At 49.5% G+C, this 27238-nt stretch overlaps 1 protein-coding gene and 1 non-coding gene across 6 annotated transcripts in view; one reads left to right on the forward strand and one right to left on the reverse strand.

Moving 5' to 3' along the window:
- The window catches only part of DPP6 (dipeptidyl peptidase like 6), a 590008-nt gene that overhangs the window by 447846 nt on the left and 114924 nt on the right, over positions 1–27238 (forward strand). For all 5 annotated transcript variants that reach the window (XM_066235792.1, XM_066235795.1, XM_066235791.1 and 2 more), the window contains exon 6: positions 16841–16893. In XM_066235792.1, the coding sequence (XP_066091889.1) occupies positions 16841–16893 (53 nt within the window). The remainder of the gene's footprint in view (positions 1–16840; positions 16894–27238) is intronic.
- TRNAS-CGA (transfer RNA serine (anticodon CGA)) lies at positions 23492–23567 on the reverse strand. Its single transcript has one exon. It is a non-coding gene; the product is annotated as a tRNA-Ser (tRNA).

Consider the following 27238-nt stretch of genomic DNA (forward strand, 5'->3'; position numbering starts at 1 on the left):
CCGGAGATGGGACCGGGGATCCATCAGCTTCTGCAAGCGGTTTGTTCAACTCCACGCTGTTTGCGTAAGTGTAAATCGGAAGTCAGTGCTGGCTAACGACCGTTGTTTCCACTGTGATGGCGAGCTGGACGAGCTCTGCTCTGCTCCGTGGCCCTTCCCGCCGCACTGGGGGGCGAATGACAACCTCGGGCGCTAGCTAAGTGCACACGCTCTTGTCTCCCCCAGCCCCTCCGGGGTAGGGGAGGTGGCCGGTGGGGGCCAGCGTGGCCTTCCTCTGCGGAGGAAGAGGAAGGCTGCATTTCTCCTCACCCTCTTATACCGGTTACACTCTGACACCGGGCGGGGTTGGCGCTTTGGAGTGTTGTTCTTTGTACATAAAAGCCCTCATCTCACATTTAGAACAGCCAGTGTGGATCTCCCTTTTCCCCAAGATCAGGTATTCATTTTCATTGTGAGCAGAGAAAGAGCATTTGACCAAAATTACGAAAATCGTTGAAATAAAACTGGTCCAGTGTTTCTCCACACGAAGAGCGAACAGAGCCCGGAGTCTCCGACTGGCCAGGGGCTCAGCTGGGTGCCCCGAGGGGTGCAGGGAAGGAATTTGTGTTCGAACTGACCCCACAGTGCCTGTTCCTCGCCTGGCTGCCGTCACTGTGTGACTTGTGGCCAGATGCCAGCACAACTTGGAGAAATCCTTCAAGATGCCCCTCCTTCTCCATGAAGGTGTGAGAGGCGTGGAAAGCAAGGGACACCGAGCCGCAGTCCAGATCAACACGGGAGAACCTTCTCGAGAGAAGAACATGGATAGCGAAGAGCTCAGGGGACAAGACCGGCTGCACCTCCATGGAGACAGAAGGAAACTGCATCAAGAGTGAGCTGTAGAGCATCAGCCCGCCATGTGGAAGCCCCAGGTTCAATTCCCAGCCAGGGCACACAGGAGAAGTGCCCACCTGCTTCTCCACCCCTCCCCCTCTTCTTCCTCTCTGTCTCTCTCTTCCCCTCCCACAGCCAAGGCTCCATTGGAGCAAAATTGGCCCGGGCACTGAGGATGGCCCCATGGTCTCCGCCTCAGAATGGCTCCGGCTACAATGGAACAATGCCCCAGATGGGTAGAGCATTGCCCCCTGGTGGGCTTGTCGGGTGGACTCCAGTCAGGTGTATGCGGGAGTCTCTCTGCCTCCCACTTCTCACTTCAGGGGGAAAAAAAAAAGAGTGAGCTATTTCCTAAAGCGAGAGAGTCAAGGGCACCACCCCACCCCACGACGTTGTTACAAATGGACGGCTGAGGCCACGCCAAGCAACTTCAGGGGCGTAATCGACTCAGGCTTCGTTGAGGAGAAAGCGCATTTCTTCAGATTTCTGACAGCCTGAGAAATTATGTCTATGGCCCATTTGTTTTATTTATTTATTTATTTATTTATTTATTATTATTATTTTTTTTTTTTCTGAAGCTGGAAACGGGGAGAGACAGTCAGACAGACTCCCGCATGCGCCCGACCGGGATCCACCCAGCACGCCCACCAGAGGCGATGCTCTGCCCACCAGGGGGCGATGCTCTGCCCCTCTGGGGCGTGGCTCTGTTGCGACCAGAGCCACTCTAGCGCCTGGGGCAGAGGCCAAGGAGCCATCCCCAGCGCCCGGGCCATCTTTGCTCCAATGGAGCCTTGGCTGCGGGAGGGAAAGAGAGAGACAGAGAGGAAGGAGAGGGGGAGGGGTGAAGAAGCAGATGGGCGCTTCTCCTGTGTGCCCTGGCCGGGAATCAAACCCGGGACTTCTGCACGCCAGGCCGACGCTCTACCACTGAGCCAACGCCTGTTTTTTTTAGGACCCTACCAGGGCCTGTTTTTTTTAGGACCCTTGAACGTAAGGGTAAATGAGGCTGTGAATCACGTGTCTGTGAAGTTATTGAGGAAACTGGCCAGGAGGTGATTGTCTTGGGAGCTGCTCACCGTCCTTTGGTCCTGAGCACGGGGAAGGAGCAGCCGGGACTGCATAGGACTCGGAGGTGGGGGGTGGGGGGGTGTTTGCAGAGGCAGGAATGCAGGTTCCACCAAGGGCACTGGAGGCGGGTGTGACGGGAACACGTGTGTGAGAGGCAGATGGACAGAAGGGGGTGCCAGTCTCAGAGCTCATCGCCCAGCAAGTCAGGACCTCAGTAGTTCATTTGCATTTTCTGCTGGGACGGCTGTCACAGAGCACCACCGTTTGTGTTGATAAACAACAGAGATGGATATCTCACAGTCTGGAAGATGGGAAGTTCAAGATCGAAGTGTGCAGGGCTGGCTTCGGAGACCATGAGGAGGGACAGTCTGTCCCAGCAGTCCCACTCCCAGCCTCTGGTGGTCACTGGCCATCTTTGGTATGCCTTAGGTGGTAGAAACATCACCCTCATCTCTGCCTTCGGCTTCACATGGTGTCTCCCTGTGTCCTAAGTCTCTGCGTCCCCTTTCTATCAGGACACCAGTCATACTGTATGGGGACCCACCCCCACAACCTTGCTTACATCTGTGAAAGCCCTTGTCTGCGAATCAAGCCCCATTCTGAGGTCCTGGAAGTTAGGATTCCAGTAGATGTTGTAGGGGAGCCAGCCATTCCACCCATAACCAACAGGTAAGAAAAAAATAATAATGGCGAATTTGGTCATTGTCATCTGTTACTAGGACTTCTTCCAAAACAGGAAGACTTTGTTGACCAAAACTAAAACAAAGCATGGACCAACATCGTTTCATCTATGCAATGGAGCTTGTGTGTGTCACAAATATGCTTCAATTTCAAGTCCCAGAATTTTATACCAAGAAACAACACTGAGTCGGCACTCTGTCCGCAAGGTTGAAACCACCTTCCGAGGCAAAAAGGAAATAAGACTAATGGCAACAATGTAACAGTGGACTCACCAAATTTGAACTGTGCAGTGTGCGCAGAAGTTTTCCTCGGCCACTATAATTTATCGCACACCCCTCTGGAGCCACAGCCCGGATTCTGAGCACTGTGGCACCGGAACCAAATGATCTTCTGCTTTCCAACCAGCTGCCCACACGCATTGTCGATGTGACTGATTCTAAGAGCAAAAAACACCAGGGCATGAAATTAGCCACATTGTCCACAGATTATAGCTGCTCTGAGCAGACAAAGGCCGTAGTTAACCCCGGCAGTAATCGAACACAGTTGCAGCCGAGCTTTGCCAAATCCCTCTTTGTGATGTTGGAGAAGAGGAGTCTCACCCGGCAAGTTAGGTGCCCGGCTCCCTTTTCTGTGTCCTGGCGCTGGACTCTGCCAGGCGGTCACTGAGACAGGGCAGGCACAAGCTGTTCACATCTTTAAGGGAACAGGAATGCTTTGAGAATTCTGGGGGGTGGGGGGGTGGGTCTTGACTTTGGTAGGGCTTCCTGATATTGTTCATCAGAACGCAAGTCAGAACTCATACAGAATTGACTATCAGCATCACAAGAGGCTTGGGAGAAACATGGAGTATCATCTTCAACTGGGGAAGAAAAAGAAAGAAAGCTAATGTCGCTAAAGGATGATGTCCAAATAAACCAACAAACAAGCATAAAAAAAAAAAAAACTGAAGTGGTCTGTCATCACAGGCAGTCACGGGGGCTGCCTGGCAGAGGAGACTGAGTTCAGACAAGAATGAGAGGCTACTGTCCACAAAGTTACAAAGCGCTGCTAGGTCGTGTTGGGCATTGGGGACCGCCCCGTGAAACTGCTGGCTAATGATTAGTGTTACCAGGAACCGTGGGCTAAACGAAGCCGTGTGGCGCTGATGCTTTGGAGAGAGGACCCTGTCTGAGCAGTCTTAGGTGAGCCCTGGAGACGTGGTTGGTCTACCCCTCGGTCAAGCTTAGTAACAGTCCATAGGCTCTAAAATTTGCCAATTGGCTTGATTACCATGGTTTCTGATCATTGTATTTTGTTTCTTCTGTGTGCGGGCGTTTTCTATGGTGCTCGTATCATCCTTGACTGAATTTATTTTTCTAGGATCAGTCACATGTTCTTGGTGGCTCTTTTCTCTCCGTAATCTCCGGACCCGTTTCTGGTGTTCTGGCTGTCTAGTAGTTCAGCCCCGTCTGGCTGAATGCCTCCCTGATGAGCTGCGATGGTTGTCATTGCTTTACGCAAGCTACTTGGCTTGACCTCCATGTCCAGCCATCTCCTTGCTCAGCGCTGACAGCTGCCTGTCATTCTTGTCCGGGCGCGTCTGCAACTCTGTGAGGACGCCATGGGTGTTTGGTTTGGACATTGTCCTCTAGGTAATAGTTGAGCTCCAAGATCATTTTTCTTTTTTTCTTCCGTTTTCAAAGGTGATAGTCCATATCTCTTCCGAGCCTCATCGGTTGCGGATAGCCATTCTGCTTAACGCTCTGACTTTCCCTCTGTAAGAAGTCTTTTTTTTTCCCCCTGATGGCTTTAATGGGCATCTTCCATTTTCATTGACTAGTATGTGTGTGTGTGTGTGTGTATTTGTTTTTTATTTATGCTGCTCCTGACTGGTTGTCCTTCATATTGAGGACTCATGGTTTAAGTCTAAATGAATTCATACCGCATTCTCTGTAGTCTTTCCTGCTGGGATGTCTTCTTTGTATATTGCCTTCTTACAGTAGTGTATGTATCCATAATGTTTGTTTCTGTCTCATTACCTCTCAGCGCTGTGTCATGTGCACTTTGCTCTAATCTGTATTCTAGTTTATTAATTTCATTTCCGTTATGTTTAATCTGTTGCAGAATGGGTCCATTAACTTGTTTATTTCAGTGGATATAAGTTTTATAATATCTAGAAATACTGTTCGCTTCTTTAAAAAGCGATTGGGTGGAGAGTGAAGTTTTGTTTTTGGTGTTTTGTTTGTTTGTTTTCATTGACTCTGCTGGCCTTTGGGCTGGTTTACTTCTGTATCATTTTTTTGGCTGAGAGCTCTTTCTCAAGTTGAGCGTGCTTTGCATGGCCTTCGTGGTCAAGGGGACCCTGGAAGGCGGGGTGTGCTGGGCTGTAGGAGTGTTCGGTTCCCTGGACTGTGTGTGTGTTCATGTCTGTCTGGAGGTTTGCTGACAGCGAGATGGTACAGATGTGACTCCACCGATGAACAGGGCAATGTCTTATGGTTGAAATTCCTGTAGGGAAACTCGAGCCCACCCCACCCAGAGCCCTGGCTTGACAGAAAACAGTGTTCCTGTGCAGGGCTCATAGGTGGAAGTTCCTGGTCCTACTTTCAAGGGAACGTAATCCAAATGTGGCCGCTGGCTTTTTCCAGGAGTCCAAAGTTTCAGCTCATGACCCCATCGGGGCCCAGTGTACCTGCCCTGCCCCCATGAGGGCATCAAAACCCTGGGCCTCACCTGAGCCTAATCCCGGCCCGACACCCCCATCAGCTGACCTCACTGTTCTTATCAGGAATGACAGCTTTGTTTCTGGCTCTAGAGACATCCCTGACTTTGAGCTTTCTGCAGTTCTGAGTTCCGTGATGCTACACCTGGGGTATCTGGCCAGGGGGGGCTGTTCTCTGTGGGCTTCACATCGACACCGTGGGGCCCGGGCATGTTGGTTCTAGGAAAGGTCCCTGTCAACAAGCCCCCAGGGATGTCCCTGTCTGCTGCATGCTGACACGCTTCACCCCGAGCATGTGATCGTGGGAGACACCACAGTCACGATGCGTTGTTGGTCATCGTTGCCACATGTGGTCGGGATCCTGGCATTGGGGTGTCCAGAGTTCTAACCATACTACTGTTGTCATAGTGATGAACCCTTAGGGTCCTGCACCACGTGATGGTGGAAAGGTCGGGGCTCAGGAACCACAGGCGAGATGGACTGATCTAGACTGAGATTGGAAAGTGGGTTCTGTTTTCTCTACCACAATCGGTGACAGGCAGCAGTGGACCCCGCCACCCACCGCACCACCTGCCTGATGGCGACAGCTCGGCAGTTGTTTCCTGGACGGATGGATGCTTCCGCGAATTAATAAATAAGTCCATGTGAAGGCTCTTGGTTACTTGAATCCACATTGATGTATAAAGAAGTTAGGGCTCGCTCCACAGCCTTGTTCTCAGGAAACAGTGGGTCAGCTGGGTTAGGAGACGAGAGAGAAGTTCAGGGCCCACGCGAAGGGAAGACAGTCTGGGGAAAGAGCCTCGGGGTGCTTCAGAGTGAACACAGAGGCTCTCTGGGTGGTTGGCACATGTCATGCTTTCTGTGCAGAAAGCTTGCCCCTCTCACCCCCCAAGTGGCTTCAGTGGAAACGGAGGGAGGATGACTGACCAGTCCAAAATTAGGTGGTCAGAGCTGCAGACTCAGGACTCAGGTGATGTGAGCAGCACTCAGTCCCTTGGACAGAGGTCCTCCAGTGTTGATGCGCACGCCTGTTAACATGTCTGTGCGGCTTTGTCAACATGCAGACTCAAGGCCCTGGCCGGGTGGCTCAGTGGGTAAAGTGTCGGCCCACCGTGTCAGGGTCATGGGTTTGACCCTGGTCAGGGCAGAAACGAGAAGTCATTGATGACAGCACAACTAAGTGGAACGAGCTGATGTTTCTCTCTCTCTCTTCTCTCTCAAATCAGTGGAAGCATTTTTGAAAAAAAATTTTAAATGCATATCAAGGCCTGAAAGATTCTGAGTCAGCAAATCTGGGATGGGCCTGGGGACATGCATCTGAACAAGCACCCGGGGTGATTCTGATGCCGTCCATGCTCTGGGCCACACCTTGAAAACCTCTGCCGTGGAACCCGGCTTTCAACAGCACCGAGCCACCATCGGGTGGGTCCCAAGGAGCCGTGCTGCCTAATTAGCTTCAGTGTTTTTAGCTCCAAGAAAAGCCATGCAGAATTCAGCGCTCCGCTCCATGTCTGGGAGGGCTCTTCCCTCTGTGCCCGTTGGAGGACCTTGAGCACGTGGCAGACACACGGTCTGTACCTACTGGTCGCTTTGTGATGTCGGTCTCCCGGTCCTCCTGCGGCATCTGAAAACACCACCTCCCTTTTCTCCGACCAACCCTGCTTTAAAGCCCCCTTCAAAGGCAAAGCAGGCTGTGGGTTCTGCTCATGTTTTTGGATCTGTCGACACCAAAAGATCTATTTAGAGGCTCTTTTGTGTGGAATGCAGCATTTCACTAAAGTGCAGAAGTGCCGATCGGGCCGGGAGACTCTGAAACAATCTTTAATGAAGCAAAAGGCTGTTTTCCTCTTTTTCATCGTGAGAGTAATTTTAAGGATGCATTCGCCCCAAATGAGTTTTTTTCCTTTCTCTCATGTGACTCTGCCTATTGAAACTTCTCCGCCGCGATAGAAGCAGTCATTGTTGCCCTGTCCTCAGCTGGGGAGTAGGGAGGTGAGCACTCTTCCACCTGTGTGTGCTTTGGGGTTCACACCTCCTTTTGCACAATTTTGTCCTCACACCCAGAGGGAGGCACACACACATTGGGCGGCCCTTCCTGTTTTGTTTTGGTGGATTCTGCCTGTCCACACACAGAGACACACAGGCAACTCGTATCCAATACTTTGAAACTGACTAAGGCTAGGAGACAGACAGTCAGGGACATTCATGGATGAAATAAATTCTGTATATATTTAGAACCAGAAATAAAAAACCCACTACACCTATGACCCCACATTTTCGAAAGTTTTTTTAGAAGTTATTTTGCAATGACAGTTGACATTCAATGTTATGTTAGTTCCAGGTGTTCAGCATCATGGTTAGACATGTATACGCCTTATTATAAAAGAGGGTCCCTCAGTAAGTCTGGTGCCCACCTTGCCCTTACGTCATTATTACAACATTATTGACGATATTTCCTAGGTTGGGCTTTACATCCCCGTGACTGTGTTATAACTGCCAATTTGTACTTTTTAATCTCTTCTCCTTTCTCACCCAGTTCCCCATCCTCCCCCCCCCTCTGGCAAAAGGTTTTGGGGCTTTTTGCCCCAGGGATAGTCAACCCTGGATCTGAATTTAAAAAAAAAAAAAGTTGTTTGCATTCAACTCTTCCTCCTCCTGGGAAGTTGTGTATCAGATCCTGGCAGCTTGACTTGGCAGACGACTGAGATGAGAGGGGTCTGTAAAAATGCTCAGTGTCCCTGAGAACCTCTGAGGTTGTTACACGTCCACATAACCTTATGTACAACCAGCTCTAACATGGGTTTTCCAACATTTGTTTCTAATTTTTTTTTCTTAAAATTTTGTGTCCAACATTTGTTTCTAATTTTTTTCCTTAAAACTTTGTGTCCTGCACAAATGGACTCTTGGTTTTGTTTTATTTTTTTGTATTTTTTCAAAATGAGAGGTGAGGAGACAAAGAGACAGACTCCCGCATGTGCCCAACCGGGATCCACCCGGCATGCCCACCAGGGGGCGATGCTCTGCCCATCTGGGCCGTTACTCTGTTGCAACCAGAGCCATTCTAGCGCCTGAGGCAGAGGCTATGGAGCCGTTCTCAGCGCCCAGGCCAACTTTGCTCCAATGGAGCCTTGGCTGTGGGAGGGGAAGAGAGAGATAGAGAGAAAGGATAGAGAGGGAGGGGTGGAGAAGCAAATGGGCACTTCTCCTGTGTGCCCTGGCTGGGAATTGAACCCGGGACTTCCACACACTGGGCTGACATTCTACTACTGAGCCAACCAGCCAGGGCTAAGGGACTCTTAATTTTATTTTACCTCCTTTGACGTGATAGCAGACAGCCCCTTGTCACCAGGTTTTCCCTCCCCGTCCATGTCTGCCGTCTGTCCACCACACTTTTCTCCCCTCCACTGAGAAGTGCCCCCCATCACCTCGAGATGGACATGAGCTCCTGCCAGCAGACTGGAGTGTGACGTCCACTTTGAGGCTCTGGGAAAGCCGTGCAATGTACAGATGCAAAGGTGATGGGCTGGACCATTTGGGTGCTTTAAAAAAATTAAAAGTGGAACCTCCTTATGACTCGGTGATTCCACTTCTAGGGATATATTGGGAAAGAAAATCCCGAAACACTGATCTGAAAAGATAAGTGCACCCTTATGTCCATCACAGCCAAGACATGGAAGCAGCCCAGTGCCCAACGGTCGATGTGTGGATAAAGAAAATATGGTACTTGAGCGCAATGGAACAGACCTCAGCCATAAGAATAATTAATGCTTACCGTTGGCAACAACGTGGATGGGCCCGGAGGGTCCAGCTGCAGGAGCAGGCGTTGTGAGGGTCAAGGCAATGGACATCGGAAAATAGTAAATCCAAAAGATGTCTACAAGGTAAGGAGGTTGTATTTATCTTGGTCTAGCCTCCTCCTCCCAACCAGGCCGGTCCTAGGGGCAGCAGATTCAGGTGAGAAGAAGACAGACAGAAAATAGAGCCAGAAATGGAACGTGCTGTGTCCTGAAGCAAAGTCAGGAATGAACCTGCAGAGCACCCCGGCCAAGCAACAAAATGGTAAAGGCAACAATGGAAGGAACGTGTTGCCCGGACTCCTAGGAACTCCCAGAATCTATTTCCGAGCGGACGGCCAAGCAGGGAACGGGATGTGATAGGGCTTGGAAGATGTCACGGAACGCAGGTGGGTGCCTCTGAGAATCAGTGAGGGAGGACATTCTCCTGGACCACTTTCTTTGAATGTCTTCTTAGCAAAACCATGACTGATTCTACTGGTTTCCAGAGGCGAACCTATAAGACACATGGAAGGGCCACTTGAATTGGAATGTCCCAGTGAGATGGGAGGAAATGATAGGGAAAAAAGAAAAAGGAAAAAATGAAATCAGCTGGTTCTGGATGTCAGAGATGCACTTGACGTGGGTGTTGGGCAACTTGCTTAGAATCATGGTTGGAGTTTTTGCTGTTCATCTCTGAAATATATGATATTTTCTTTAGGCACACCCTCATTTTGAATTATGTTGTATTTATACTTTGATGTTCTCATAGGAACTTATCACCGAAAGGCATTTCTGGGCCCTGCCTGTTTGGCTCAGTGGTATCAGCCAGGTATGTGGATGTCCCAGGTTCAATTCCTGGTCAGAGCACACAGGAGAAGCACCCATCTGCTTCTCCGTCCTTCCCCCCTTGCTTCTCTCTCTTTCTCTTCCCGTCCTGCAGCCATGGCTCGATGGGAGCAAATTGGCCCTGGGCACTAAGGATGGCTCCATGACCTCCACCTCAGATGCTAAAAAGAGCTCAGTTGCTGATCAATGGAGCAATGACCCCTGGTGGGCATGCCAGGTGGATTTTAGTCAGGGCACATGCAGGAGTCTGTCTTTCTGGTTCCCCAGCTCTCACTGAATAAAGAAAAGAAATAAAGGCATTTCTGTGAAGGAGACAGAGGATGAGAGAAACGTTCTCTATTTAACAAACCAGACGAATGGGAATTGGTCACAAAAGTACAAATTAGAGTGTTATAGGGTAAGGTGTGGTAGGGAGAACAGCACAGACAATTGACAAAGTGACAGGTGCCAGAAGACATCTCCACCTATACTCCCTTAAATCTGAAAAATGTTGTGGAGACCAGTTCTTCCAGGAGGAAAGGAGGAGTTGAGATATAAATCCTGAATCCCAAGGAGTTTACATCACTTTTGTACTCTGAAACTGACAACTATGACTCGTGCATGTCATCTCTTGCTTAGATCGTCACACTAAATTGAAAGTTCCGTATAGTTGGGAAGAAAAGTTATGCGGCCAGGGGAAAAAAGCAAAGGACATTTCATTTCATTTCCCTAATAATTGTCTCCTATTACAGGAGCTAAAGAGCTTCGCTTTTTATTAAGCAGTTCAAATTTGTCCCTAGTTATTTGAGGTCCTCTAGAAAAAATAAATTTTTTAAAATTATTACAGCAAGGGGTGTTTGACTTCATGAAAATGATATAAACTGGCAGAGTCTGTGGATGGGTGTGCCAAATTAAATGATTGGAACATGGGGGTGATCTTGACCTTCTGCTTGAGAGAGGAAGGCACCTCTCAGAGTCAACATCGGGACCTATAATTTACGGGGCCACCAGCCATTAGAGTGGAGACAAAGACTAGGCAAGGAGCTAGATTATTCTGCCCAGATGTTGGGACTCTGGGGTTGTGCCCAATGAAAGACGCACATGAAGCGGGAGGTGAAGAATTAAGCAGGTGTGGTGGTGCAGTTGATGAAGCCTCGACCTGGAACGCTGAAGTCACTGGTTTGAAACTCCGGGCTTGCTGGGTCAAGGCACACACAGGAAGCAACTACGATGAGTTGATGTTACCCGCTTGGCCCTCCCCTCAACCTCCTCTCTAAAAATCAATAAGTAAAATCTAAAAAGAAAGAAAAGAAGAATCTAGCAGGGTCTGACTCTGCCATGAGGTGAGATTTCTGCAGTCTTGGAAAGGAAGGAGTCTCGAGGAACATAAATAATTTCTGCACCAGCCGGAGCTCTTCAGGTTTGACCTGCTAAGATCTGAGCTCACTGATCAAGATTAGGCGTCTGTGCCCAAGACTGAGACGCCGTTAAACTTCTGCCTGTAGCCAGAGCTCAGAGGAGAGGGCAGGAGCCAATCCTCCGTGGGGACATGAAGAATTCTCTGGATGGGAAGGAATGGTAGTAGCCACCTGGTTCAATTTCATGACTCCCTACATTCTCCTTGTCGCTCCAGTACACGCAGCTTCCATGGTTTTATTAACAGGGACTGGTATGTACGCCTTTTCAGCACTGGATAGCTTTAATTACCAAAAGTTAGCATCGTTGGTCCCTCATACTATGTGCATATCAATATCACTCTTCCCCTCGGAGCATGTGACAAACAGTCCTGCTCACACTTCCTCCTGTAGCCCTTCGAAACCTCAGACAGAACTCTCCATCCCCCTCAGTCCTCTCTCTTCCAGGCGGACCACCTGTGGTCACCCTTGATGTCTCTCAGGTGGCTTCCTTCCCAGAGTCCAGCCAACCTGGTCATCTTCCCTGGAGTTGTTTGGCTCATTGGTCTTTCCTCTTCGGCCAAAGTGACACCCTCCGCAGGGCCTGTTTCTCCAAACGTGAAGGGAAAGACTTCTAAGACAAGATATACACCATCTCTTCCCAGAAAGACGTCATGAGGCCTGACCTGTGGTGGCGCAGTGGATAAAGCGTCAACCTGGAACACTGAGGTTGCTGGTTCGAAACCCTGGGCTTGCCTGGTCAAGGCACATATGGGAGTTGATGCTTCCTGCTCCTCCCCCTTCTCTCTCTCTCTTTCTCTCTCTCTCTCTCTCTCTCTCCCCCCCCCCTCTAAAAATCAATAAATTAAAAAAAAAAGAAAGACATCACGAACGGGTCAGCTCTTGGGCACAGGATGGAAGATGTGCTTCTTCATTTTAATTATTCAGGGAAGGACCCAGATGGAATATTCAGGGGAGGCTCCCCCTGCCCTGATGCCCCACCTGAAAATCAGCCATTCCACTGAGCCAGGCCTCCGGGCTCCTCAAAGGCGGGGCCCCCTACTGTGTGACGGGGGAGATTGTGATAACGGATGGGATTCATTACTTAGGACCAGGATGCGGGTTTTGTAGAAGTACGTGTCCAGACCCAGATTGAGGCGATTCAGGAGGCATTTTTGGAAAACAAGACATCCATTTCTTTGCCTGGTCTTGCCCCCCACATCCACTGGAAGGCGGGGGATGCAGGGTTCAGTCTTTGTTGTTTGATCTCCGTTGCCTTCTTAAAAGGTTATCAGGACACAAGGACACTCTGGGAGGGGCGGCCATGTCTGTCACCTTGACTGTGATGATGGTGTCACCAGGTGCTGGCCCATGTCCAGACTCATGAAATTGTACATGTCTCATATGGGCTGTTCTTTGGTATAGCGGTTATAGCTCAATGAAGCTTTTTGTTAAAAAGTTCCTGAGGAAACAGAAGGGACATTTTCAGGGCATTGCCTTCACAAGGGATCTTGTTTCACGGCCAGGTGTGTCCCTTGTCCCAGGGGCCTGACTTGTGTGTTCATCTCCAGCAGAGTGGGTGTCATATGCTAGCTATGACCCTCTGGGGTCTTCTCCTGTTTGGGGAGCACAGGCTTCCAAACCTTAAGGGGACAGACCGCAGGGTAGACACTTCAGTTACTCTCACTTTTAAAGCCAAGGAATCTCACACATATTCCAGCTTCTTAATTCTTTTTTCTCCTTTAGGTTTTTGTTTTTGTTTTTTTACTCATCATCCTTGACATCTTGGAGAGATGGTGATGATGATGATGATGATGATGATGATGATTTTACTGTTTGGTTTCTAAATCTCATTTTCTTTCCCCTCCTGGCCTGTCTTTTTCCTGTTACCTTTCCCGGTACGTTAGCTTTCATTGACATCAGGTTACCCTATCTTATTTCTTTTAAAAAAATGTTGTTGTTTTTTTTTAATTAAAGTTTACATTCATTTCAGGTACATGGCACGGTGGGTAGGCAACCTATCGTATTTCTTTAATCATGTGTTCCAGCCAGCGTGTCCTCGGTCCTGGCTCGGGAAGCTGTTCCTCTGAGTTCTTCTCCACCCTGTGACATGTTTAATTTTCTCTCTGCATAGAGCATAGGACCGAATCAGGAAGGGATTGCAGAGATGGAACAGAGTGGAAATGAGAAAGCCCCCCGTTCTATGCAGCCAGTGGGAAGGTCACTTGGAGTCTGGGAATGAACAGGAAGGGAGTTGGTGTGGAGTTTCTTCTGAGCTGCTATGCTAGTTTAATTTAAAAAAAGAAAAAGAAAAGGAGTTCAAGAGGAATGTGGCTAGGAATTCTTTTTGTTTTGTTTTGTTTGATAACTTTTAGAAGTGAGAAACGGGGAGGCAGAGAGACAGACTCCCGCATGCGCCCAACCAGGATCCACCCGGCACGCTCTGCCCATCTGGGCCATTGCTCTGTTGCAACCGGAACCATTCTAGTGCCTGAGGCAGAGGCCATGGAGCCGTCCTAAACGCCCAGGCCAACTTTGCTCCAGTGAAGTCTTGGCTGCGGGAGGGGAAGAGAGAGATAGAGAGAAAGGAGAGGGGGGAAGGGTGGAGAAGCAGATGGGTGCTTCTCCTGTGTGCCCTGGCCAGGAATCGAGTCCAGGACATCTACATGCTGGGCTGACGCTCTACCACTGAGCAAACTGGCCAAGGCAGGAATTTTTTTTTTTTTAATGTGGGAGACTTAAGTTCTAGACCACAGAATTGGGAGAAGAAACAGTGCAGAGGGGTGGTGAGAAAATGGGTCCCTCATGGCGGGGGATGGGATGTAGTTCAACCAGATGCAAGAGGAAAGGGGGTGGAGACCGGGGATGTGAGTCTCGGGAAGGGTTGCGGGAGCTTCCTCTGGGGCAGAGGATGGAGGGGAGGTCAGCAGGGAGACCCCTGACCGAGGGAGGAAGCGTGGGTGGTGGGCTTGAGGAAAACAAGGGCAGAGAAAGAAAACCAGAGTTGAAGAAAATAACACTTTCAGCTCAGTTTTGAGGGGGTTATGGGACCACCCACAAAAATAGAACTATCCAAGTTGAACTAAGTTTTTACATTTCAAAGTATAAAAAGCTGACCGTCTATAAACTGACCCTGGGACAAACGCTGCACGGGTGATTCCCTCCCCCCCAATTAGTAAATGCCAGTATCCACTGTTTTTGCTTGATAGAGTTAGAAAAAAATAACTTGTTGAAACTCTTTTCCCCTCCCCTCCAAGAATGATGTATTTATTTTTCCAAGGAACTTCAATGTTGTAGGAAGAAACCAAAGTCGGTCCATATGCACGAACATGTCCACGGGCACTCTTAGAGAAATAAGCCAGATTCCAACTCTGAGCACTTTTCTTCCACGATCAGAAGTCTTGGGCGCCCGTGTTCAAGAAAGATACATAAATACGCCCAATGAGTAGGGATCACATAGAAGAGAAAGATGTTCTCTCTCTCAGGAACGCATCTTTGCCGGGAGATGTAGCTTTTTTCCTGTGCCTCTTGCGATGAGGCGCTGTGTCGACGAGACCCCTGGAATCTGTGCTCTCCAAAGAGCCGTTCTTCTTGGGGCTTGTGGTTCCTTTGGCTCCTGGTGGTTGGGGGGCTCTTCTGTGGTAGGAAATGTGAGAGTCTTTCATCTGGGAAATGAGAAAACTGTCCCATCTTCCTCCACTTTCCGTGTTTGTGAAAGAGTAGCCCGCGAGTCATGACCACTTTTCATGGTTTTCCGTTTGTACTAAGTTTGCCCTGGGAAGCTCCGCTCTCATTCTGGGCAGACCCTGCAGCTCGGGTCTCTACTTCTGGACCCTCTCTCTCTCTCTCTTATTTTTCTCTGAATCCTTCTACTTTAGTGGTTCAGTTTTCCAGATACTCGATTACACTTCCCATCTATTTAAGGTCTTTTTTGTTTTCTCCTCTTGGCCTCTGACAATATAGATGGAGCACTGAAAAATGAATGGTTTGCTCCATTTCTTGTTGTTGCCCTTGTGAGTTCATTTTCATTTTTCTGTCTTCCTTTTTCTCATGGTGTGCACCCAGCAGAGATTCCAGGGCTGAATGTTAGGGTCCCTGGGTATATTGAGAGAGGGGCACAGAGGGATACATCTAGGTGTTTGCTTTGGGAATGCCATAGCCAGGAAATAACTGAAATCCCTGTTTCTGTGTGAATTAAAGAAATGGGTCTGTAACCGAGAAAGGCAGCATACGTTGTGTGGGGTTTTTTGGTTGGGGTGTGTGTGTGTGTGTGTGTGTGTTTATTGTGTCTCTTGGAATTTTTCTGTTCACAGCCACCAGGTTGGGCTTGCACCTGGAGAGTTGAGAGCACACACCCTTTTTTGTTCAGGCCATTTCCACAGAGTTTACAGAGAGACCTCAGATCAGCTCTCCCTTGGGTTGGACTTAAAATCCTTAACTCTTTGAGTAGTGAGTTATTGTTGGTTTCTTCATGCTCACTGACCCCCCTGGGAGTGAGGTCTTGTTGTTGTTGTTTTCAAAAAATGAAATTAGTTCCAGTTCCAGTTTTATTAACTTAAAATCATGTTGCTTTGATAACCAATTTATGGAAAGAAGAACATACATTTGCCTTTTTTAAATCTTGCCTTACACATTTTTAAAAATACATCGATCGTGCTCTGGATGGCCATGAGGCACGAGGACGTACATGAACTTTCATGTTACTCGAAAAGGTTCAGGTCCTGTTTCCTTGGTGTCCAAATGCATCCCCTGGGACACATGTCTGCACTCGCTCTCTCCTCTGGGCTGCTGTCCGTCACTGACTCTCCTTAGGGAGGTGGCTTTCTGTGCTGGTCCCTGAGCACCTGTCCACAGAGGGTGCCGACTCACAGAAGTCGCACAGGGAAAGGGTAATGAAACATAGTCCTCGCAAATGTCAGGGGGACAGCCGAGATTTGGGGGCTGCAGGATTCAGGAAACGCTGTTTTCATTTTTTGTTCTTTTTTACCTTAGTTTTGAAAGCTACGCTCCCCCTCCCAGTGAGCCCTCCTTTTGTCTAACACATGCTCCTCACACGACACACAGAGGGTCAGGAGTCCTCCCGGGTGAAGCCCATGTTGACTTCGTTATCATCAGTCCCTGAGGCTAAGCTATGGAATTTGCCATAATTTACAGAAAGCTCCCCAAAGGCACGGGTCCCTGACGGTCTCTGATGGCCAGGATGTCCTCATTAGTTCTGAGCTACATCTGGGTGAGCTGGAAATCCTTGCCCCCGATTTACTCACAAACCAGGTAGCCATGGAGACTGGCAGCAAGCCTCTGGCTGCCTTGAGAACCACATTGCAAAGGACGGAAATAATGGGAGATGCAAATGAACTCTCTGAATCAGTAAGAAGGTTCTGCTCCCTGGGTTCCTGAGAAACCCTCTGGCCCAACGGTGTTTGTGACCATTCACGGTGATTTGAAAAATGTGACAGTCACAACCTCTGTCTCAACATTTCTTGTGTTATTTTTTTCTGTTTTTTTTTGTTTGTTTGTTTCAGATACATCAGCACTCCTATACCGGATATTATGTCCTGAGCAAAATTCCTCATGGGTAAGACTGTCTTTTTATTTTCCTTTTAATGGGTCACCTGCAGAACAGTGCCCAAGGCAAAGCGCCAGCTAGTTGCTTAATTCTTAGGAATTAAGGTCAGGGAATGGGGGTGGGGTGGGGGGGACACATCTTAACTTCTGACAGCCCAGGGACCTCTGTGACTCCTTTCCAGGTCATGATACCCAGGGTCAAGGGGGTCACGAGTTCAGCACCTGCCCCCTTGTGACGCCTCCTTTCTAGACCAACTCCGTCCAGCCTTGTCGTAGTTCCCAGGGCTTTGTTACCAGCCACAGGATGGGGGAGGGGGTGTGGTGTGGTGCTGGAACTCCCGGGTGGGCTCCTGGTTACCTGCATAATAGCTCACGAGTTGACAAACCAGCAGTGCCCGCGTGAGGACAGTCTGGTCTGTGTGGGTGAGCTGGTTTCAGTCTCACAATGACAACCCCTCACAGAGGACGCCATCAAATAATAAGCTGCTTTGGGTATTCCTAAAATAATCACAGGGTGTTGTTACCTCTAAGCTCACATGGCCTCTCAAAAACGCATGGCGACCCAGAAGTGTGTAGGGGAAGAGACGTAGAGCCAGGGTGATTTCAGAAGGCTCGCAGTGCTGGGTGGACATGCCCGTGCATAGTACGGGGACTTGGTCATCAAAAGTTCATCTTTGGAGCCCAAAGGCAGTAAGACCTGGTTCAAGTTTAGGACGGCCATTTGTTGAATGGGACATGCAAAAAAAAATAACCAGTCAGCAAACTAGGAAAGTGGGGCAGGGTGGCTGTTTTATTGTCTTCTTTTCTATTCTTTCTCTTCTTCTCCCCCCCTCCTCCTGCCTCCTTCTCTCCCCCGACCCCATTCTCCCGTAACCCCACCCCTGCCTCCTTGCCCTTCACACCTGTCTTCCTCCCTGCCGTCCTCAGTGGTTTCCTGCACGTGTTTTGACGAGGTGAGGCACTCGGGGAGTGTTCCAGGCCCTGGGGTTGGGCTGCTGGCACTGTTGTGTTAGGTCCCTGTGACTATTTCGAGGACACCTTCTAATTTTCCCCGCAAAAAAAAAAAAATTGAAACCAACAGCTGGCGTTGCCAACAAGTATTGTTCCATAGGGAAGTGTTCAATGCCGTGTGAGCGTTCGCAGCCTCTGCCGTCATTCCCTGCTGGGTTTATTTAGGTAGAATATGGGCCAACTTTGGAAAACAGACATGGAGAAAAAAATCATTTCATCTGGACTCCAGACAAATATGTGTAGATAGGCAGGAAAATGTGACACATAGTTTCTCCGGGGCAATGGGGAAAAGCAAGCCCGGAGGAACCAAAGATGACCCACCATAGTAAAAAATAAAGTATCCACCAGCATTTTTCACTGAAAGCATATTTCAAAGAGAAACTCAAATGTCTTCTGCTCGGGAGAAAGAACCGTCCCGTCATTTTTCAAGCAGATACGCATCTCCAAAGGTCACGACAGGCAGCATGTAATTATGCCTCAAGATTTATCTACCCCTTCTGGGAACAATAGGATTTATGGTGGACAACGGAACTTCCGTGCCATCTTCTATAAATTTGTAAAACTCGAAACTCAAAAAGTGTTTTGTGCTCAATACACGGTGCTACTATTTCATTGTCCCTGTCGCAATTTAGGGGGAATGGATTCTGGGAACCTGGCTCATAAGTTGACCAAACCAGCAGCGCCCACATGAGGACAGTCTGTCTGGTCTGTATGGGTGAGTTGGTTTCAGTCTCACAATGACAACAACCCTCCCCACAGAGGATGCCAATGGATAATAAGCTCCTTTGGGTATTTCTAAAATAATCACAGTAAGAATCATTTCCATCATTTATCAGTTGATGTCCATGCACCTGCACCCTGGCACAACAGCCCTCCTAGAAAAGCATTCTTATCTCCAATCATCAGAGAGAACCCCGAGCGAGCACTTGAGTGACTGGATAACATCTCAGAACCAGCACCCAGCAGAGCCCCCACCCGTGCCTGGCTGACTCCCAGCCCCATGCTCTCAAAGTGACCTCCTGGTGGTTACATGGTAGCCGTAAATATCAGACTTTTTGTTGTGCTCATTTATTTTTTTCTCTAAGGACTCACATGACTGAAAGATGTAGCAGATGCCTTGTTACATTGACTGGAAACAGTGTCTGGTGGATGAGGAAAAGTTTGTGACCCTTTTCCCATCATCGCATAAACTGAAACAACATCTCCCCAAAACAGTCCTGCTGGATACCCAACTCTTTCTCTCTATCATAAGATCGCTTTTGGAAAATGAATCATTCTAATTCATTTCAGATACTGGCAGAATCTCCTTTCTATGATCAAGACAGTGGATTTCTGAGCTGAGTGAGCCTAATTTAGGCCCCAGGTTTTTGCACTGTTAAGGAGCTTTCCGACCCCTGCAACTGTGTCAGTGGCCACAGCAGGTGCTCACCCCGATGTCAGAACAAGAGCGCAGCCACAGGTGGGCTTGGGGCAGAGAGGACAGTACAGTCGTCCCTTTAAAATAAAAATTGGTCTATTAAAACATTTTAATATACATTACTCATAGTACAAAAAGAAAAAGAAAGCCCTGAAGGCTTTCCTGGACACTTTTGAAGACACAGGTCTATTATACCTTTTTCACAAGTTTCATCATCACTCTTTCCCCTCAGTTCTTCAGTCCATGCCGGAGGCTGTTCAGTCTGCAGGATGAGAGTATCTGTCACTTACGACTGGATTTTCTTCCCCCCTTAGCTTCAGGCTTTCCAACTAGTCACAGAGAAAGCTCGGATTCAATTCCCAATACCCTGTTAATGCGGGTGGCCTTCTTCTCTGCCAGGGGCAGAAAGACTTTGGGGAGAGGGTAAAAACATCCAGGGTGGGGGCAAATGGTATACGGTTGTTCCTATGGAAGATAATACCACAATTAGTAAATACTCATACAGGAATTTTTTTTATTCAGTGAGAGGAGGGGAGGCAGAGAGACAGACTCCTGCCTGTGCCCCAACCAGGATCCACCAGTAAGCCCACTAGGGGGCGATGCTCTGCCCATCTGGGGCGTTGCTTCATTGCTCAGCAACCAAGCTTTTCTTAGCACCTGAGGCAGAGGCCATGGAGCCATCTTTAGTGCCTAGGGCCAGCTTGCTTCAGTTGAGTCATGACTGCGGGAGGGGAAGAGAGAGAGATAAGGGAGAGGGATGGAGAAGCAGATGATTGCTTCTCCTGTGTGCCCTGACTGGGAATTGAACCTGGGACATCCACATGCCAGCCAGGCTGTTGTGCTACCACTGAGCCAATCGGCCAGAACTCATAGAAGGATTTAACTGTTTTGTGTACTCACAACTGTAAACCGACCTGTGCCCCACCTTGTATTTCACAAACCAGAGGAGGTACTCTCTGAACTATGCGTGAACTCCCACCTTCTCCAGTCCTGGCCTCTGGTGGAGCCAGGTAGAAGCCTTTTTCTGCAGGTGATGGGTCGAATTGTAATGAAACTTTTTTTTTTTCCTGAAGCTGGAAACGGGGAAGCAGTCAGACAGACTCCCGCATGCGCCCGACCGGGATCCACCCGGCACGCCCACCAGGGGGCGATGTTCTGCCCATCTAGGGCATCGCTCTGTTGCGACCAGAGCCACTCTAGTGCCTGGGGCAGAGGCCAAGGAGCCATCCCCAGCGCCCGGGCCATTTTTTGCTCCAGTGGAGCCTCGGCTGTGGGAGGGGAAGAGAGAGACAGAGAGGAAGGAGAGGGGGAGGGGTGGAGAAGCAGATGGGCGCTTCTCCTGTGTGCCCTGGCCGGGAATCGAACCTGGGACTTCCGCATGCCAGATCGACGCTCTACCACTGAGCCAATGTAATGAAACTTTGAACGCGGCTGAATTTGCATGCATTCAAAGGTCTAGTATGGGGTTGAGGGGGAATAGGTTTGGTTTGACTTTCACATGGTGGAGAATTGTCTTCTTATAGGACATACATCTTTCACACAAACTTGTTTCTCGAACCAGAATTAAAGGTCATTGTGTTGAAGATAAATTGTCCCGCTAAGTTTTTGTATCAGGATCTCAACACAATGAAGCAATCTTCTGCAGTGAAGAGGAGAGCCCACTAAATGTTCTCTACTAAGGGTCCGCTACATATGTGCGTGGAAGTTTTCCGCGCACTTGGCTGCTTCTTGACATTTTCCTGACCTGACTTTTTTGCTTGAATTAGTTTTCTCTTTGCTTTGAGTCCTTTTCTAAAAAGAAGTGGCATACTTTGAATGTGTGATCTATCTATTAGGCTCATTCTAGGAAGCTCATGGACTTGGAGAAAATCAACTCCTTCCGTGACAGAAATTGGTTTTTAGAAAACTGGCATAACCCTTAACTAGGTGACATTCTGGAGGTTGGCAAACATTAATAACAGGACAGACACAGTGGGATGAGAAGGCATTTTTGTTTTCACAGTAGGCCATCTTCTGTGGACACTGTTGCCCTAACTTTGCTTATTTACCAGTATTTTTTTTTCAGGCACCAACCAAAGCTGTATAAAAACTGTATTTCTTTGGTATTCTGGCCAACTTAGGAAGTTACACTCTGCGTCTGTGAAAATAATCAACTGAGATACAGAGTTCCTTCTGCCCAGAATTCCTTTCCAGCTTTGTAGGCTGGGATGCAGAGGAGCAGACTATTTATTTAGCAAATAGATATCTAGGCTGATTACATACCCACCATGCCCATCACCTTGCCTGACGTCATGATGCTGAAGTGAAGACTCAAGGCCTTGTTGTCAGCATAACCCTGAATTTGATTCTTCAGGCTGCTGTTGACTTTTGGCTGTGTGGCCTTGAGACTTGTACTTTCACAAATCTTAATTTCCATATTTTTTTAAGAAGAGTATAATAATGCCCACCTTATAGGCACACTAGAAAAAAAAACTAAGTCGAATGATATATGCAAATGGCATGGCAGAGAACTGTGCTTTTACTGAACACATGGGAATGTTATTTTCTTAATTCTGTAGTAGGTACCCAATGTTTATTTGTGGTCTCCTGATTAAATATGATCACACTTGACTTTCTGAGGCTGCCCAAACCTTTGCTGTTACAAGGAAAGGAACGCTATACTATTATCATAAAATTCCCTTTGATAATTTTTCAAATCTAAGGGTTGTTCCCTGACACTTAGGTAAGTTGCATGTGATTTACCCTCATTTCTAGAAAAAAAAACTAAGTCGAATGATATATTTTAAAAAGAGATGTCCATAGGCTGAGATAACTATGGTTTTCAATGGTCAATATATATATTTTTTGTAATTGCATGTCAATCTGACCTATAGCAATTAATTGCCAGGCACGCTTGTTTCTGCCTCCCAGGGAAGCAGAAAAGACGATACAAGTCAACAATTATGTATCGAGTAACAAAAGCAACGGTTGCTCTCCTCAGAGAAGTTCAAAAGTCCTGTTGAAAATAAAAGACATGGCCTGATATGTATAATTCAGGGCCCCCAGAGGAGTATTTCAAACACTGAACACAACGGAAGAGAGAGAGCTGTGGGCATTAGGGGTGTTGTAAAGGCTCTCCTAAGGTACGCTGGGCCTTAGCCTGGCCTCAGAGATCAGTAAGTTTACCGTCTGTTTGTTTTTCGAATAGATGGAGACAGTGAGGAGATAACCCAGTGCACATGAATCATTAAACAGCCTTGGCTGTTGGTTGTGAGCTGGCGTCTTCCTGGAATTCATGGGGTGCCAGGCTGGAGCGGGGGCATCCACCTGGGACTCTGCACAGGTAGAGATAAGGGTGGGTGATCCTGTGCGTGGAGGACCCAAACACCACCCCTAAACTCCCCCAGGGGATGGCTCTTTGCCGTAAGAACATCCTGAACACTATGAGCAGATTGAAATGGCAAGCTTCAATTAGTTTTATGCTCATGTATTGAGTAGATGGGAGGAAATGGGGAACTTTAAAGCACAGATTCAATTAGGAGGCCTGGTGGGGAGTCATGGAGGCGTGGGATGTCAGGGTGGGAGCCACCACACTCACTGAGCCCGTGGGTAGCTGGTGCTCTTGTGGAAAATGAAGGCAGATTTCAAGTGTTGGTGTTCTGTGTCCCTCTAATTCAATCATTGGCAGCCTGCTCCCCATTGTGAGGAGAACCTGGAGCATGAGAAGATTCCAAGTAGCGAGATCACAGGGGCAGTGGCGAGAATTCTCAGGGCCGGCGACAGCGCCGCTGTGGCTCAGTGCACACACAGTTTTTCCCCAGCCTTTTCTGTCCATGTGAGCTCCCGGGGATGCTGTCGCAAGGTCTTCCACAGAGATACTCTTTTTTTTTTTTTTTTTTGTATTTTTCTGAAGCTGGAAACGGGGAGAGACAGACAGACTCCCGCATGCGCCCGACCAGGATCCACCCGGCACGCCCACCAGGGGCGACGCTCTGCCCACCAGGGGGTGATGCTCTGCCCATGCTGGGCGTCGCTCCGTCGGGACCAGAGCCACTCTAGCGCCTGGGGCAGAGGCCAAGGAGCCATCCCCAGCGCCCGGCCATCTTTGCTCCATTGGAGCCTCGGCTGCGGGAGGGGAAGAGAGAGACAGAGAGGAAGGAGAGGGGGAGAGGTGGAGAAGCAGATGGGCGCTTCTCCTTTGTGCCCTGGCCAGGAATCAAACCCGGGACTTCTGCACTCGAGGCCGACACTCTACCACTGAGCCAACCGGCCAGGGCCCACAGAAATACTCTTGGACTCTGCAGAGCATCCTGCCAAAGGGTGTACGGACATGGATGTGTGTAGATTCTGGGGACGTGCCAACGTGAGCCAGCGTGTAGGAGAAAGAGATGTTCTTAAAATGGCACTTGAAGTGTCCCCACCATGGCATCTGGGGGGCAGAAGCCTGTTGTTGCCTGCGTGCACCTGTTTTCAGGACCCTGGACAGCTCCTCGATCTTCCTGTGGGGCTCCCTCTCCTTCTCCCTATCCCCCACTGGTCCTCCTTCCTCCCGCTGGGGGAAAAGACTCTTAGCAAGCTTTTTATCAAGAGAACATGGAGTTGAGAATCAAACAGACCTGGAAGTGAACCCCCAGTCAACCTCTGCCTGCACCATCATGGAGACATTACTTGGCTTCCCTGGACACACTTACTCTCTATGTGTAGTGGAAATAAAATGTCTGATCCATAGGGTTCGTGCAGAGGTTATGGGAAATACTGGGAACTAATGAGCTGGTGCATTGAAGTGCCTTCCCGCGTTGGTGTGCGGGAAGCACTCCAGGCCCAGGTCGCGGTGGGACTGAGACCTTCCTTACTATGGCCCCATAGAATCCGCCGCCCCTCCCCACACTCCTCCTTGCATTTCAGCAGAAAATACGTTTCAACCTCTGTGTCAACGCTGATAGATGATAATGGCTTCATGGGGGTCAGAGTTTAAAAGGAGTCCGAAGCTACGCCCGCAGGAAAGGCTGTGATGGATGCGTGTGCCCACACGAGGGAGAGGGAGGCAGGAGCACGTGATGCCTTGGAGTGCCCGTCCTGTGGAAAGTCGGATCACTGCTCCCAAGCAGAACGCGCTCCCAGGCGTCCACACCTCCCCTGCTCCATTCCCGCACCTGCCACACGTGTGCCAGAAGCCTCCTGCTCGCTGTGTCTGGTACCCAAACCCCTCTGAACCTGCAACTTCCCCAGCCTGACTCTCAGGGATGCGTGCTTCTCATGTCACCCTGCCGTGTACCCTTGAGCCGAAATTCCAGTGACCTGGCTGTCCATACGCCCCGAACGGATGTTTAGAAGTGTTGTTGTTTTTTTTGTATTTTTTTTTTCTGAAGCTGGAAACGGGGACAGACAGTCAGACAGACTCCTGCATGCACCCGACCGGGATTCACCCGGCACGCCCACCAAGGGCGATGCTCTGCCGCGACCAGAGCTACTCTAGCGCCTGGGGCAGAGGCCAAGGAACCATCCCCAGCACCCGGGCCATCTTTGCTCCAATGGAGCCTTGGCTGTGGGAGGGGAAGAGAGAGACAGAGAGGAAGGAGGGGGGGTGGAGAAACAAATGGGTGCTTCTCCTATGTGCCCTGGCTGGGAATCGAACCCGGGTCCCCCGCACACCAGGCCGACGCTTTACCGCTGAGCCAGCCGGCCAGGGCCTTAGAAGTGTTTTCAAAATGCATTTGCTGTGTGGCACGATCCTCTCTCCCTCACTCAAAGCGTCAGAGCCAGGGGTTGGGCTGGGAGGGGCTTGGACAGCTTCGGGAACCCAGTAGCCATGCCCAGGGTTCGACGGCAGGATGGTCTAAAATCGTGGAAGAGGTCTGGCTCTGCTTCCCCCATGTGAAGGTCCCACCTGGCCAGCAGGACTTGTCCATCAGCGGAGGAGACACCATCTACCGCACGCACACACACACAGAGCCATTTCCACCATTCTCTTCCCTGTGAATTATTTACTGTTTTCAAGGACGCCTTGGCAAACCTACAGGGTTTTCACATAGACACACCTGACAGAAAAGGTGGACAGGTGCACAAGGCATCCTTTCCTCGGGCTCCTTGCTGACCCTAAAATGCACGTGCATGTCCCTCAAAGCGTCCGCTGCTCGGGAGACTTCCCGTAGGTGTTGGTCGGCAGTTGGAGAAAAGGAATTAAATAATGAAGCCATGCTGACCTTAGGGAGCCGCTGCAGGGCCCCGCCCCAGAGCAGCTGTGGAGGAGGAGGGAGGGGCTCAGGAGAGTGTTGGACATTACTCATTACTCGGGTGACTTTAGTTTGCATCAAAGGTCATCTGGTCCTGCCCCTCCTTCACTTGCTGCCATCCCTCGGTGACCCCCGGGATTGTCAGCTGGAGCTGAGAAATGACCTTCTATCTCTGGAAACCCGTGAGGAAGGTTTCCCCTGAAACATGGATGTATTTTCCCATCCTCTCAGCGGACTCCGCGAAGCAGAGGCAGGTGTCGGCTTCACAGTGGTCTTGGAGAGTTGCTTCAGGATGTCCAATAAAGGCACATCGTGTGGATGTCTGCAGGAAGGGGCCCTGGGTAGAGCCTGCTCCTTTGTCATGCAAATCCAACCCAGGAAGAACAGACACGGTGACGGTGGCGGTGGCGGGTGGCGGTGGTGGTGCCCAGGTTTGTCCTGGGTCTGGGTCCGCCCTGGACTGGAGTTTGACTTGAGCTCCACCTAGTGGGCTCAGCAGTGAAGTCACCGCTTCTATTTGTGCATCTGGGGGACTCTGTGGTCTCCTGTTAGAGAACCACAGAGCCACGTGCACGTCACAGGAAATTAGAGGCCTGTATGCAGGACCCTGTCGCCTAGGCGTGGGGGGTCCGTCCACTGAGAAGCATCCCTGAGGTCAGCTCTCGCCTGTGCAGAGACCTCTTCCTGCGGAGAAATGCCCTGAAAGCATTGGCGTCAGCCAGCTGTTTGCAGCATGGGCTGTGCACCTGTTCCTGCTACGAGAACACTGAACATGCAGGTGCACCAGGGCGGTGCCAGCTCGGGGTGGATGGTGGAAAGGCCATTGCACCCTCCCTATCTCCTTTCTCTGGGCTCCAGACTGTCCCTGGACAGAGGGCTGAACAGAAAGCCCCTGACCTGATTAACATTGGTGATATCGGCTTAGATTGAACATCAACGGTCACCTTGAGCAAGAGGGCTGAGCTCAGGCCTGAAGCTGAAAAGAAAATGTGTGTGGAAGTTCTAAGCTGTGCCTTCGACATCGGGAGGGATGGCTGAGCAGGCTGAAGGGCACGTGTCACCAGGAGAGGAGAAAGAGGAGGAGTCAGGACACCATGCTGAGAGTTAGCGGGGAAAGCTTACAGGAAACGGGGACCCTCTCCGCAGCCTTCACATGCAGGAGCTCACCATTGCGTCGAGAGAGACCGAAGGGAGGCAATGAGAACTCGGAAACTCGGAGTCTCCTTCTGGGTCCTGCTTTGCTAATTCGCTGTAGAATCGGAATTGTTTGTACTCCACAGTTTATTTTTTTCCTTTGTCCTCCCCACCATTTGGGGCTGTTGTGCTTTGTAACCTATTGTGCTCCGTTCCTTACCTGAGCAGTTGGCGACCTTGGGTTTCAAACCTGAGTCTACCGCATCCCAGTCCAACACTCTATCCACTGCACCACCACCTGGTCAGGTTGGAACGCTTATTTTTTAAGAAATACCTATTTAGGGACCTAGCCAGAATTAGGTATATTGGGTATAATGCAGACCCAGGTGCTGGGCTAGGCTTTTCCATTCGTCTTCTCATTTTAAGCCTTACAATAACCCATAAGGACTTAGCCCCTCTCATAGAGAAGGAAACGGAAACTCGGGAAGGTTCTGTGATTTCCCCCAGGACCACACAGTTTGTACGGGGCTCCGTGGAATTCTGGGTCCAAAGGCCACACTGTCTGACCCTGGGAACCACAG

Source organism: Saccopteryx bilineata, chromosome 6 (assembly GCF_036850765.1).
Source record: "Saccopteryx bilineata isolate mSacBil1 chromosome 6, mSacBil1_pri_phased_curated, whole genome shotgun sequence".
Lineage (NCBI taxonomy): Eukaryota > Metazoa > Chordata > Mammalia > Chiroptera > Emballonuridae > Saccopteryx > Saccopteryx bilineata.